The 13,517-nt window shown below is 40.2% G+C and overlaps 1 protein-coding gene across 1 annotated transcript in view; it reads left to right on the forward strand.

Annotated features, from left to right (window-relative positions):
• Nucleotides 1-10,897: 10,897 nt before the first annotated feature.
• DTWD2 (DTW domain containing 2) overlaps nt 10,898-13,517 on the forward strand; it is a 167,126-nt gene continuing 164,506 nt past the window's right edge. Inside the window, exon 1 of the mRNA XM_030926685.1 lies at nt 10,898-11,203. Within this exon, the coding sequence (XP_030782545.1) occupies nt 10,986-11,203 (218 nt within the window). The 5' untranslated portion in view covers nt 10,898-10,985. The remainder of the gene's footprint in view (nt 11,204-13,517) is intronic.

Below are 13,517 nucleotides of genomic sequence, written 5' to 3' on the forward strand. Positions count from 1 at the left end.
CCTGTTATAAAACTGATTGGTGAAACAAACAAATCCAAGTACATAAAGTGCTTTAAAAAATAATCCCTGTATTCACCAAGATGGAGAGAGAAAAAAAAGAAAGGAAAAAAAAATCCTTTGCTGGGTGCAGCAGTTGGTGCCTATAATTCGCACCGATCAGGAGGTAGAAAGATTGCTTGAGGCCAGGAGTTCTAGTTCAGCCTAGGCAACATTCCTCTAAAAAAAATTCCTGCAGGCAGAAAACTAAGATTATTTTAAGATTGTATATTCTATGTATGGATAAGAAATAATATAGTGGGTCTTCACATGTGAAAAAGAAGAAGTAATAAATATCCAATTTAATTAACCCAGAATTTTAAGAAAATATAAAAGCAACACTGCACAGCCAAAAAATATAAAAATTAGAATAGATCCCTGAGGAAAATCAGGCAGAAAAAGACATTTTTTATAGATAGCTAGTGTCAGGAAACTTAAGGAAACAAAAAGACAAGCATTATACCAATGGTATAACTAATGAAGAAATGGTTCAGGACATATTGGTGACAATTTGGGTGAAAGGGAGAAAGGCATGAAGCTGTGAAGGAAGTCCCTGCCCTGAGAAAAACTATCTCAACCTGGAGGTTGACAGAAAGAAGGACATCTCTCTATCAGCAACAAAGTCACTTAAGAATAACTTATATATAAAAATAATCATGATAGTTGTACGTGAGGACCTTGCATTAAATATTAGCATCGCTGGACTCACTACTAATTCACATTAAAAAATTAGAAATATGGCTGGGCATGGTGGCTCATGGCTATAATCCCAGCACTTTGGGAGGCTGAGGCAGGCAGATCACCTGAAGTCAGGAGTTCAAGACTAGCTTGGACAGCATGGTGAAACCCTGTCTCTACTAAAAATACAAAAATCAGCCAGGTATGGTGGCACACACCTGCAATCCCAGCTACTTGGGAGGCTGAGGGAGGAGAATGGCTTGAACCTGGGAGGCAGAGGTTACAGTGAGCTGAGACCATGTCACTACATTTCCAGCCTGGGTGACAGAACAAGGCTCCATCTCAAAAAAGAAAAAAAAAAAAAAAAAAAAAGAAATACATTATTAAGGAAAGGTCAGCAAGTAAACCAAATAATGGAATTAATAGAAACTATCTTCTACTTATATAACTTGATATTAATCAGACCATTGTTAGATTTTGATGTCTAGTTAATGTTCCATATTCTTCTTCTAAAAATAGTATTTACATGTCATTGTGTAGAATATTTGTAAGATAAAAGAAAAACACACCCAGACCTTTAATCTCAGTATCTTGATAGAAATATTGATTTTTCTGGTATATATATTTCCATTTTTTTATACGTAGTTTGTATGAATTTGCAAGCAGGAGTTCCGGTGAGCAAATTTATGGTGGGCAGAATTTTGAGCCCTGTGATCTTTGTCCTCTGGTATAAAGCCTTGTGAATATGCTACTTCACAGCAAAAGGGAATTAGGTTTGCTAACCATTTGATTTTAACATACGGAGACTATCCTGGATGATCTGGCTAGAAACGGAAGTGGAAAAGGAAGGCAGAGTTGGTTAGAAAGATGTGATGGAAAAAAGGGCAGGAGAGATTCCGAACATGAGAAGGACTCAACCTGCCCCTGCTGGCTTCACAGATGGAGGATGCGGGCCATGAGCCAGAGAACATGGGTTACGTCTAGAAGCTGAGACTAGCCTTTAGCTGACAGTCAGCAAGAAAATAACCACCACAGGGAACTGAATTCTGCCAACACCTAAATAAGCAAGAAAACAGATTATCCCTTAGAGCCTCCAAGGGAATCCAGCCTGCCAATATCTAGATTTTAGTCCTGTGGGATGTATGTCAGATTTCTGACATACAGAGTTGTAAGATAAATAATGTATGTTGGTAGGAGGGGGTGGAGAAAAAAAGTATCTGTTAAAAAGCCACTAAATTGACTACTCTGCCTATGGAGTAGCCATTCTTTATTCCTTTACTTTCCTAGTAAACTTGCTTTCACTTTACTCTATGAATTTGCCTCAAACTCTTCTTTGTGTGAGGCCCAAGAACTCTCTCTTAGGGTCTGGACCAGGACCTCTTTCCGGTAACATCTTCCTGATGAACCCCAAAGAGGAGACCCTGGACTCAAAGGAAACAGACTGCAGCACTGATTGGCTGACTTTGGGTGAGTGGTGGGGTAACTGGGTAAAGGACAGGATTAGGTTAGAGGCCCAATTTAGGGGAGTTAGAGTCTCTCCTAAGACAGAGTGGGTTAAAAGCCCCTCTTAATAAAAGGCAAGGATGCTTGACCAAACTTGGGGTCAAGGCTGAACTTAGGAAGGTTAGATAGACTCCTTCCTAAGATTTAGGGGGTTAGAGGCCACCCTCTCAGTAAAGTCCCTTTTGGTTAAAAATAGATTTGGTATTATGGGAAGTTAACCACTGTTCTCTTCGGATTAATCTGCCTTGCATTCTTTGCTGAAGGCTATGGGTGACAGGGTTAGTCATGTACAGGACCGTGGGGCATGGGCAGCTTTTTCCTCCCCAAAGGGAGAAACTTCAGAGCTGATGGGGCTGCTGGAAAAGATCCCTCTTCAACTGAAAAGTGGCTGCCTGAACTTTTGATTCAGTGTCACTGCATCGGGTGGGTCTTTCTCTGGCCTCCCTGAGTGCCTTGCCTTCCCCACCCTGTCTCAGGCAATGCTTTTCGCCCTTTCCTTTCCCTTTCTTTTCTGGTACTCAGGACAAACATCTTGCTCAGAGACCACACATTGAAAAATGTCCTTGGGAACCTGACCTTGTAACCATGTGGCAGTACTTTTGCTTGGTCTCCCCCTTCCAGGGAACAGGAATTTTGGGGTTCATGTCATAGTTAGCTCTAAAAATTGTCTTGAGCAGTTAAAACCCATTGCAAGCACAAAACTGGCTGCTTTAGTCTCCTTCTGGGAAAAAGCATCAGAAACTGCCCAGTGCTGTAGTTTAGTGGTTAAGCCTTCATCTTTTCTTAATGGTGGCCGAGGTTCAGGGTTCAATTCCTGGCTTAGGGAATGAGTCCTTTCCGGTTTGTCTGTGTGACCTTCACTAGTTGTTGATTCTCTTTCCCTCTATTAACTGTCTTGAATTTTCCTTTCTCTGAGCACAAAGATATTGGCTGTTTGGCCTGGCTAAAGTCATGTAATAAGAGACTTAAAAAGATTTTTTAAAGAGCACTATGGTTAAAAGTCAGCTTATTTAAAAGTGGATATTCAAGCTTTAACAGCCTGGGACTTCTTGGGAAAAACAGAGGAGGCACCACAGACACTGTTTTGGGAAAAACCTCTGTTTTCCTCATGAAACCTCTGGAACTGAAAGCAGATAAATCCTTCTCAAAATCTAAAGCTCTGTTCTATTTTGCATTGCCTTATCTCATGGTTTTGACTTTAGGGGGAAGCAGAAATTACTTCGCACTATGAGAGAGCTTTGGTGTATAATAACCAGATAGGAAATGTACTTCTGGGGCTAATGGCAGTTATGGGGAGATAGCTCTTTGCATGTTTGGATTAGAGAAGCATGCCTTTGGCTACCTAAAAGAAATGAAAACGTCCCTACTCCCTACTGAGAGATAAGACTCTCATGAAAGATGGGCCAGTCACAGAATGGGCTGATTGGTTTTATATTGCTTTGCAATGAAATGCATGGCAAAAATTACTGCACTGTCTTATTCCATAGCATTTCTCTTTCTTTGGGATGCAGGATCTGGTAAAAAAAGGAGACCCTGAATTTTGAGGGATGTTTTGCCTTTCAGCTGTGCCTGCTTATTAGGCCATGGAAACTTCATGTTTTCCTGGCCCTGTTCCTCCCAAGGGCTCCACCCTGGAGTCAGCAATTAAAAAACTGGCAAATGAAAAATCTTAAAATTACTGGATCTTCTTCTGTCTATATTTATATGTGATGTGTGTGTGATGTTTATTTATTTATCTTTTTTTATCCCTGAGATGGAGTCTTGCTCTGTCACCCAGGCTGGAGTGCAATGGCATGATCTCGGCTTACTGCAACTTCCGCCTCCTGGGTTCAAGCAATTCTCCTGCCTCAGCCTCCTGAGTAGCTAGGATTACAAGCGCCCACCGCCATGCCTAGCTGTGTATGTGATGTTTACATATGAAAGAGCTTTATTTGTTTTAAAAATAATACATGCTTAACTCAAATATTTTGTCAGAAAAGTAAAAACTGTAATGCTTTTTAGTTCACATGACTTTACTAATCTTGAAAATAAAAACAGCTTTACATGCAAGATGTGTAAGGAAAGTGAAATGTGTTCTTTATAAAAGATTATAAGATGTCGGCCGGGTGCGGTGGCTTACACCTGTAATCCCAGCACTTTGGGAGGCCGAGACAGGTGGATCATGAGGTCAGGAGATCGAGACCATCCTGGCTAATACAGTGAAACCCTGTCTCTACTAAAAATACAAAAAAAATTAGCCGGGTGTAGTGGCGGGCGCCTGTAGTCCCAGCTACTTGGGAGGCTGAGGCAGGAGAATGGCGTGAACCTGGGAGGCGGAGCTTGCAGTGAGCTGAGATTGTGCCACTGCACTCCAGCCTGGGCGACAGAGTGAGATTCCATCTCAAAAAAAAAAAAAAAAAAAAAGATTATGTCATGGGAATGTAGTTTTTTTGTGTGTGCCTAAGGGGTTAAAGGATTCTTTTAAGTTAAGTAGAATAAAGCTGAAGGTTTGAGTAAGTTGTGGAAGGTTTGTGAAAGTTTAATCCTGTAAAAGAAATTCTATGTGTGAACATATTGGCTAAAGTTAAAAGGGTATTCAGTTTTTTCATAATTTGAACATTGGAATAAAAGCACAACAGGTTTTTCTAATAGCACTAATCTCTTCTTTAACAAAAATTTGTAAAGATTTATAAAAGGTTTATGAGAATCTTACCTTATGGCCAGACATGAAAATTAGATAGCTTTGTCTGTACAGTTTTATTAAAGATTGGGGTTGACATTAATAGTACACTAATGCAAAGGGTAAAATTTGGCTTTCTCTCTTGAACAAGATTTTCACGTACTATCAAAGAAAAAAGAAAGATTTTTGTTTGCCTTTTAAACAAAATATAGGAAAAAGAAAGGAAAGAAAAAAAAGGCTCAGATTGTTTAGAAAGCTAAGTCTTCCCTCTTAATGAATAAAGGTTTTGCCTTTAAAAATATTTTTAAGTCATCATTTTGCCTGAATGAATAACTTACGGTGGCCTGGGATTCTATTTTGTGATATTGTGTTTTAAACCTTTGATGTCTGACAAACTTTCCTAAATCATACTCTAAATTATGTCTTTTTCTGACCCAATTAATCTTTTAGATATTAGGTTCCCTAAAGTTCTACAGAGACATATTTGGCTTATTTGGTATAAAAATCATGTAGAGCCAGGCATGGTGGCTTACACTGGTAATCCCAGCACTTTGGGAGACTGAGGCAGATGGATCACCTGGGGTCAGCAGTTCGAGACCAGCCTGGCCAACATGGTGAAACCTTGTCTCCACTAAAAACACAAAAATTAGCTGGGTGTGGTGGTGTGTGCCTGTAATACCAGCTACTTGGGAGGCTGAGGCAGGAGAATCATTTGAACCCAGGAGGCAGAGGTTGCAGTGAGCTGAGATTGCACCACTGGGTGCAATTACTCCAGCCTGGGTGACAGAGTGAGACTCTGTCTCAAAAATATAAATAAAAATAAAAATCATACAGGAAGTGTTGTCAAATATAAAATGGTGTTTGGCTTTCTTCAGGCTGTACTTGTATAAATGTAATTGGTATGTATTCCAAAATCATGTAAACTCTTATAATTCTAATATGACTTAGTGTATGTTATTAATAGTTATAATTGTTATGTAAAATTGTTGTATGCCACAGAAGTAACCAAATTTTCTTTTCAATTGTGGTTTTTAATAGTGGCTGTCCTAAGACTTTGTCATCCACAGACAATTGTCTTATTTTGATCCTCTTCAAAAGATGGTTTATAAATCAGCTATAGGACTTTGATAGGTGCTCTTAAGTGCACATTTCTAATAACTTTGGATATTGTAACATTAGAGTAGAAGAAAAAACTTTCAGGACTCTCATGGAGAGCTGAAATGTTCATGAATATCATGCAGAACAGGAGTTAATTGCATAGACTGAACTAATAGAAGACTGAAGTAATCTTTTTGATTTTTTTTGCTTAAAACGTTGCTGATCTTTTGTTTTGTTTTTCAGAGCCAAGAAAACTTTCAAGCTACTTACAGCTTTTAACAATTGAGTAAAGTTTATTCCTGTAAACAAAATTTGGAGTATATTTATTTATCTCTACCTGATTTGTCCAGAATTGGAAATTATTTGCGAGCATTCTTAACTTATGGCAATATAGTTATTTGCATAAGTGCAATAAGTATCTGTTTTCTTTTGTAATAGGACACAATTGGAGACACTGGTTACCTTACCAAGGTTTTGACTGGAATGGTATGCTTTCTTTTAAGGAATCAAATTTGACTTACAAAGCCCATAAAAGCCTCTTGGGAAACTGGCCTCACCTCACACCTTGTCTATATAGTACCTGTATAGAGTTTTGGACTTGTGATAAGTAAAGAATGTCAGTTTTTGACAGGTCCAGGAGCCCCAGATTATCTTGGGACTTCAAGAGAAAAGGAACTTACCCAACTTATAGGTATTTGACAGCACAACCCCATAGCTGGGTTGGGCTTTTAAAAAAAGTCTTATCTAAGAGTTCTTTGATGGAATAAAAGTTCTATCAAAGCCAATTAAAATAAGCCTATGTGGCAAATAATTCTTCTTGCTGCACTTTATACAAATAATCAGGCCAAGTATAATAAGGCAAATCGGTTTACCATAATTTGTATTTAGTAAAAATGGGAGACTGAAGAGAGAAAAACTATGTTTCAAGAACTATGGTACAATTGTTATTAGATTCTAACCTCATCAGTTGTTTTTGAGAATTTTTTTTTCCCTGAAATTTAGACTGACTGCTTATCCCTGTGAACCAATCAGTGATCTCTGGCTGCTTCTCAAATGAAACAAGGGGGATGGATAATGTAAAAATCTAGATCAATATTTTAATTCTGGGCCTATACTGGAATCAGGTAGTGACACTATATCAGCTTGGTTTCAAATTGCCCAGTTCATGGAAAGCTTTTTTATCTAGTTTACTTGGGATAATTTTGCTTATTTTGCTTTACTATTGTGGAACATATTGCTGCTGTACTCTCCATGTAAGAATTCAGGATAAGTTTACTCAATGTTATCTTAAAGCAAACACTTATTAATCTTCCAGATATCGCCTTTTGTCAGAGTTTTGTCTCACCATACTGATGCTTTCTGACTGAGCTCCTCTCTACCCCAAATACAAGAGATCCTAGTAGTTAGGCAAGAATATCATCACCCCTATTCAGCCTGAAGAAGCTACAGAAGAAGGATCTTTGTCCCTCTACAACGCTTAGCATTAAGGGTTCTCCTATAAAAGGGAGGTGGGAAATATATCAGAGACGTTTGAACCAGAGCAATTCCATCTTGAATAGGGGCTGGGTAAAATAAGGCTGAGACTTACTGAGTTGCATTCCTAGGAGGTTAGGCATTCTAAGCCACAGGATGAGACAGGAGGTCAGCACAAGGTACAGGTCATAAACATGTGATAAAGAAGCTGGTCAAATCATATCCAAACCAATGTGGCCAAGCAAGTGACCTCTGGTCGTCCTCAGCACTCATTATATGCTAATTATAATGCATTAGTATGCTAAAAGACACTCCCATCAGCACCATGACAGTTTGCAAATGCCAAGGCAACATCAGGAAGTAATCCTATATGGTCTGGAAAGGGGAGGAGCCCTCAGTCCTGGAAATTGCCCACCCCTTTCCCAGAAAACTCATAAATAATCTACCCCTTGTTTAATATATAATCAAGAAATAACTATCCTTGGTGGAGCAGCCTAAGCTGCTGCTCTGCCTAAGGAGTAGCCATTCTTTATTCCTTTACTTTCCTAATAAACTTGGTTTTCACTTAAAAGAAAAATAAGTGGCCGGGCGCAGTGGCTCACTCCTGTAATCCCAGCACTTTGGGAGGCCGCGGAGGGTGGATCACCTGAGGTCGGGGGTTCAAGACCAGCCTGATCAACACAGTAAAACCCCGTCTCTACTAAAAATACAAATTTATCTGGGTGTGGTAGTGCACAGCCTGTAGTCCCAGCTACTGGGAGGCTGAGGCAGGAGAATTGCTTGAACCCAGGAGGTGGAGGTTGCAGTGAGCCCAGATCGCGCCACTGCACTCCAGCCTGGGCAGCAGAGCGAGACTCCATCTCAAAAAAAAAAAAAAAAAAAAAAAGGAGAAAACCACTAAATTTGTGGTTATTAGTTTCACAGTGATAGAAAATGAATACAGCAAGAAATATCATGTTTTTATTTCATATAAATCAAATCTTAATACAATGCCAAATCCTCATACTGCAGGCCTGGCAGGATATTCAATCCCTTACACTACTGAGGCCCTTTCCTCTACCAGTAACAGGATCTCTTTTTCCCAGGATGGTCCTTTTCCCAGGCATGGTCCTAAGATTGTCCTCAGTCTTTACTACCCAAACTCCCCTGAGGCAAAGGAGCATATAAGTCTGGTTTTCTACCTGAAGTTGGGAGACAAACAAAACATACATTAACACCTCAATACATTATCTTGACACCAGTATGTTGGCTGAATCCTATAAAGGGCATCTTACTCCCCTTTCTGGTGTCTTGGTACTTCCCAGAAGCTGAGTCACTGATGGTCTGATACCTGGGTCTGCCCCAAGGTAGTAACCTCACCCGAAAGTTTCCTCAGGCTTCTGAAGGTCATTGTTCACAAACCTGGATATTGGCTGAATTTCTTGCTTCCCATAGAGAAAAATGGCTCTCCTTTCTCAACTCTGTGTCCTGCCTGGATGGAAGCTTTCTTTGATTCTACCATGGACTTGTAGGGGATTTTCTTCATAGGGAGCAGAGATGGAGCAGGAGACCATTTAGGTCTTTGGCAATATTCTATGTAAGAGATGATGGGGGCTTGAACCAGGGCAGAAGTAGTAGGCAAGATAAATGTTTGGATTTTGAATACTTTGAAGGGTAAAGCCAATAATCTGATATGGGGTGTTAAAAAGGAAGCCCAAAATAAGTAGGCTCACGTCAACCTAAAAGGAAGGAGCAAAGGCAAAATTAATATAGAGAGTTTATTTGGGCCAAGGTTGAGGACTGCAGCCTAGGACATATTTCCAGGTTGCGGTGGAGAGTGCTATGGAGAAAAAAATGGGCTGGAGTTTTTAAAGAAAGGAGAATGAATCAGCAGAGGGGGGCATTACAAAAGTTATTTCTCAGGAAATGTCATTTATTTGCAGAAATAACATTGGTTAGTGATTGGCTATACATGTGGTTGAACTATAGGGTATATGGCATTTTATGGTTACTTGGTGTCAGTCTAGGGCTTGCCTAGCAAGTGGCTTCAAGAGGTAATTATTTAGCTCAAGGGAGAGTGCGACATGACCGCTTGCATTCCTTAGATAAAAAGTTTTTTTTCCTTATCATCTGTCTTCTCACACCACACAACTGGGAGTCGAGGGACCTTACATGACTTGAGCATATTTCACCTCTTGAAATTAAAGATGAGCAGCTTCCTTTCGTTTAAAGATAAGTCACATGAGAATTTAATTTTGGTAGTTAAAGAACTGGTTCCCCAACCTAAATCTGCAGCCAAGATGAATTTTCTGATTCACCTCCTTCCCTACAGTTTCTGGGTTTTGTTTATCCTCCAATTCCAAATAGCATAATTGCTTTCTTTCTCCCACTCTACACCCATCACCAGCTGGGTGTTTCAGCTTTTTCTGTCTCTCAAATAGGATGCTCCAAAGGAAAAGAGAGGTGCTAGTTCGGAGGGAAAAGAATGTACGATAGTCGAAAACAACAGCACGGTATTTTCTTCACAAACTTGATTTTAAGATGACTGAAAAATCTAAAAGTGAAATAAACATTTTAAGAAATACAGTATTTGCTCTATTACTCTGTGTTGTCTACTTTGCTTCACATTTAACCTATTACAACTATAGAGTTAAGACAATTGTGATTCCTAAACTTAATTCACATGATTGATGAAAACTAAGCTTAATTCTGTTTAAATGTTGTGTACTGCTGGAAGTAACACAAAGCATTAATAAATAAAAGGAATTCGACACCCATCTTGGGTAAAAAGCATTTCTGCCTTCATTCTAACATAGATTTCATTTTGGCTTTTAAAAAACAGCTACTGTGCTATACTGCCGTATCTGGTAGTTGTGAATACTGGGCAAGGTTACCTTTCAAGGGCTTGTTTCCCCATACATAAAACCTATTGGTACCCCAGGCCAGCTCTCCTATTGCTTCCTGATCCGGGACAATCTAAAAAGCTAATTTAAGAAACATTTGGTGTCCAGTGTAAATTAGTGTGCTTGATGTCTTATTAGTACAAGGCATAGAAGAGCAGGAAAGTCACATAATGAAACGGACCAGCTGTGAGTAGTTTCCAGTGGATATAACCTCTTTGTTGGCCTTTAAATAATAAGTACATCAGCTGCTGCAACTGCGATGCATGCACTGTGGAAATCCTGCATATTCTTAAACTGCCATCCCAAGGCAGAAAATGCAGAATTCCATTTTATTTTAACTTTTAAACGGGTTAAATTCGGGCTTGGTACTGGGGTGCTCTCGCGGAGGTTTCCCTTACCTCTCCCAGTGAGGATACTTAACCTCACCAGCACTCCACCACTGTCCACACTTTCCTACCCGGTCCCACTGGGCACGGGCCAATCGGCTCGTTCCTTCCCAGCGGCAGGGTGGAACCTCCAGACTGGACTTCGGAGACCCGCCCCCTGTACGTGGCGTGCGCGCATGGCGCTACGCGACGCGGGCCGGTTTCTCCAGTGTGTGGCGCCCCCTGGCGGTAGCCGGGCTTCAATGCCACGGCCTGACCGGAGTGTCCGCCATGGAGTCGCAGAAAGAGGCGCGAATACTCCAGCAGCCCGTCGCGCGGCCTCCTGGGGCCTCAAGGTCTCAGACGCCCAACGCCAAGGAGCGGCAGGAGGGCGGCCCAGTGCCGGCGGCGGCTGCCCTGGGCGCAGAGGCGGACGACGACAGTGCGGACGGGCTGTGGGAGCTGCCGGTGGAGCCGGCCAAACGGAGGCCCGAGTGCAGCCGCTGCAGGTGACCGCAGGGCCGGGGGCGGGGACTGCAGCCGGCAGCGGCCTTTGGAGGAGGCTGCGGCGCCCCCTGCCGGGGTGTCGGCGGCTGGGGCAGCTCTGCGCTTAGGGCGGCGGAGTTGGCGGGTGCACGTTGGAAATCTCGGAAATGCCGGGCACAGCTACCTAGTAAGAAGCCCTTTTTCCAGGTTCATGATTATCTAACCTTACTTCCTGCAATATATTGCGCGTGTCATGGGATGAGCAGACATCATTTCTGTTTCCAAGAAACTTAAGCGTCAGATAGGGAAATAAGGGGTGATGACAATAATACTTGTAGTATAGTTACACAGTCCTACTTAAGTGGCATAGTCGTATCTCAGTTAAAACACAAAGTGGATTGAGGGAGAGAGACAGTCTCCTTTGCCTATCCTACCAGAACTCTAAATATAGGGCCTTTTCAGGTCTTCATTCTAGGCTCTCATAACCCTACAGACGTCCCACTGGTAATCTTTAAAATTAAGTTTTCATGGTAATTTATCATCTATATCCCAGTGTGTCTATCTCAGACCTTTATTCTGAGCACAGGATCTGTGCGTTAATTTATCAGGTGTTTATTGAGTGCTTTGATAATCACTGACAATGCAGTGGAGTCCGTGTCTATGTATTCTCTTACTGGATACGGATAATAAATAAGCAAAGAAGCTATCCAATATGTAATTACAAACTGGGAAAAAAGCAATGAAGGAAAGGAATGGGTGGCTCTTACAGAAAATAGCTAGATGGTGTCGTGAACTATCTCTGAGATTTGAAAGATGAGAAGATTCCAGCCAGGGGAAAAGCATTCCAAGAAGGGGACCAGAAGGACTGAATATGGTTGAAGGTCTTTACTGCTTGAGTACTTGGAGTTTGTTACTTTCGACATTTTGACTTTTTCCTAGGGTTTTTATATTTTCTAAATGTACTATGTATAGTTGACGCTCAGTAGACCTCTGAGGAGGATGGAAAATTTGTGATTAGAAGGGACTGTGAATTTGAACATGGGGGTTTGTGAATGTAATTAATTTAAACAAGTTGTCTGAGGGGGTTAGGGGAAACATTTAAAAATGTTTGGAGGAGTCTCAGTAGGATACTGAAAGAAAAGTGTTTCAAATATAAATCAAAGGCTAAATTACTGTGCTAGCTTTATTATGTAGTTTTTAGTCTGTTCAGAATTGTTAATTATAAATATATAGTTAAAATTCTGTTTACCAGAGATTTATTTTATACTGCTTTCTAAAAAATAAAAATGACTTGCTGAATTTTATCTTTTTTTGGTTACATTTAGTTAATACCTTACGATTACAATTTTTCCCAACATTTCTGCACTTCGCTTATTACTGGTGAAATTTGCTACCTGTGAAAAGCTCTCCTCCCTCTTGGCATGCTATGCATTTTATTTGCTTTAATTAGGTAGAATATAATTCTAGAATTATGGAGAATATTTAGGTGTTGTCAATAAGACAGAAGCGAATTGATGGCTTTTTATGTTTTATTTCATTAGGTTATTAGAATTCTGCTAGTACCCTGTGTGAACTTCTTTACATTTATGTTTAAAATAGTTTTAAAAATGCATTCTTAGATTTGATTGATCATTGAGTCACAGTTATTTGACTATTTACTTAAACTGTATTCATTTCTCTGAATACATTACTACAAATGTCATAGCCTAAGGGAGTTCCAGGAATTAGGTTTGTTCAGGAAGTGCAAACTCACTTTGACTTTTCAGCAGAATCTTGCTTGTTAGAAATATAACATATCTTCAATATGAATGGAATATTCTTTAAAAGATCCCAGACTTGTAGTTTATTATTGCAGGATATAGGTTCTATGAATGTATTCTGTCCTCTATGTATATCTTGTTTACAAAACCTGCCTGTATTCCATTTACCTCTTAGAATACCTTTCCTATCCCCCATTCCCGAACATATAACATTATCTTTTTTCAGATAAAGACAAAGTCTTGGTTGATCTCCCCAGAGTATGTATCATTAGCGTTATTTGAGATAAAATAAGAAGGATGAGGGTCATGGGACATGGTAGGTGCACAAAAGATTTGTTGAACAACTTGGTAAAATTCAGTTGTTCAACAAATATTTTTGGAGACCCTACTTCTAGACAGTGTGACAGACTATGAAATACAAAGATGAAAAAGAGATGACTTCAGTTCTCCTGTAGATCAGGATCTAGTGGAAAGTGGCATATCTATTTAAATGGGGAGCCCTCAGATTCAATAGCCGAAGATGTAGGGCAGCTTTTTCAAATTATAGGTAATGAACCACAGTGAAACTTTTGTTCTA

This window comes from Rhinopithecus roxellana, chromosome 3 (genome assembly GCF_007565055.1).
Source record: "Rhinopithecus roxellana isolate Shanxi Qingling chromosome 3, ASM756505v1, whole genome shotgun sequence".
Lineage (NCBI taxonomy): Eukaryota > Metazoa > Chordata > Mammalia > Primates > Cercopithecidae > Rhinopithecus > Rhinopithecus roxellana.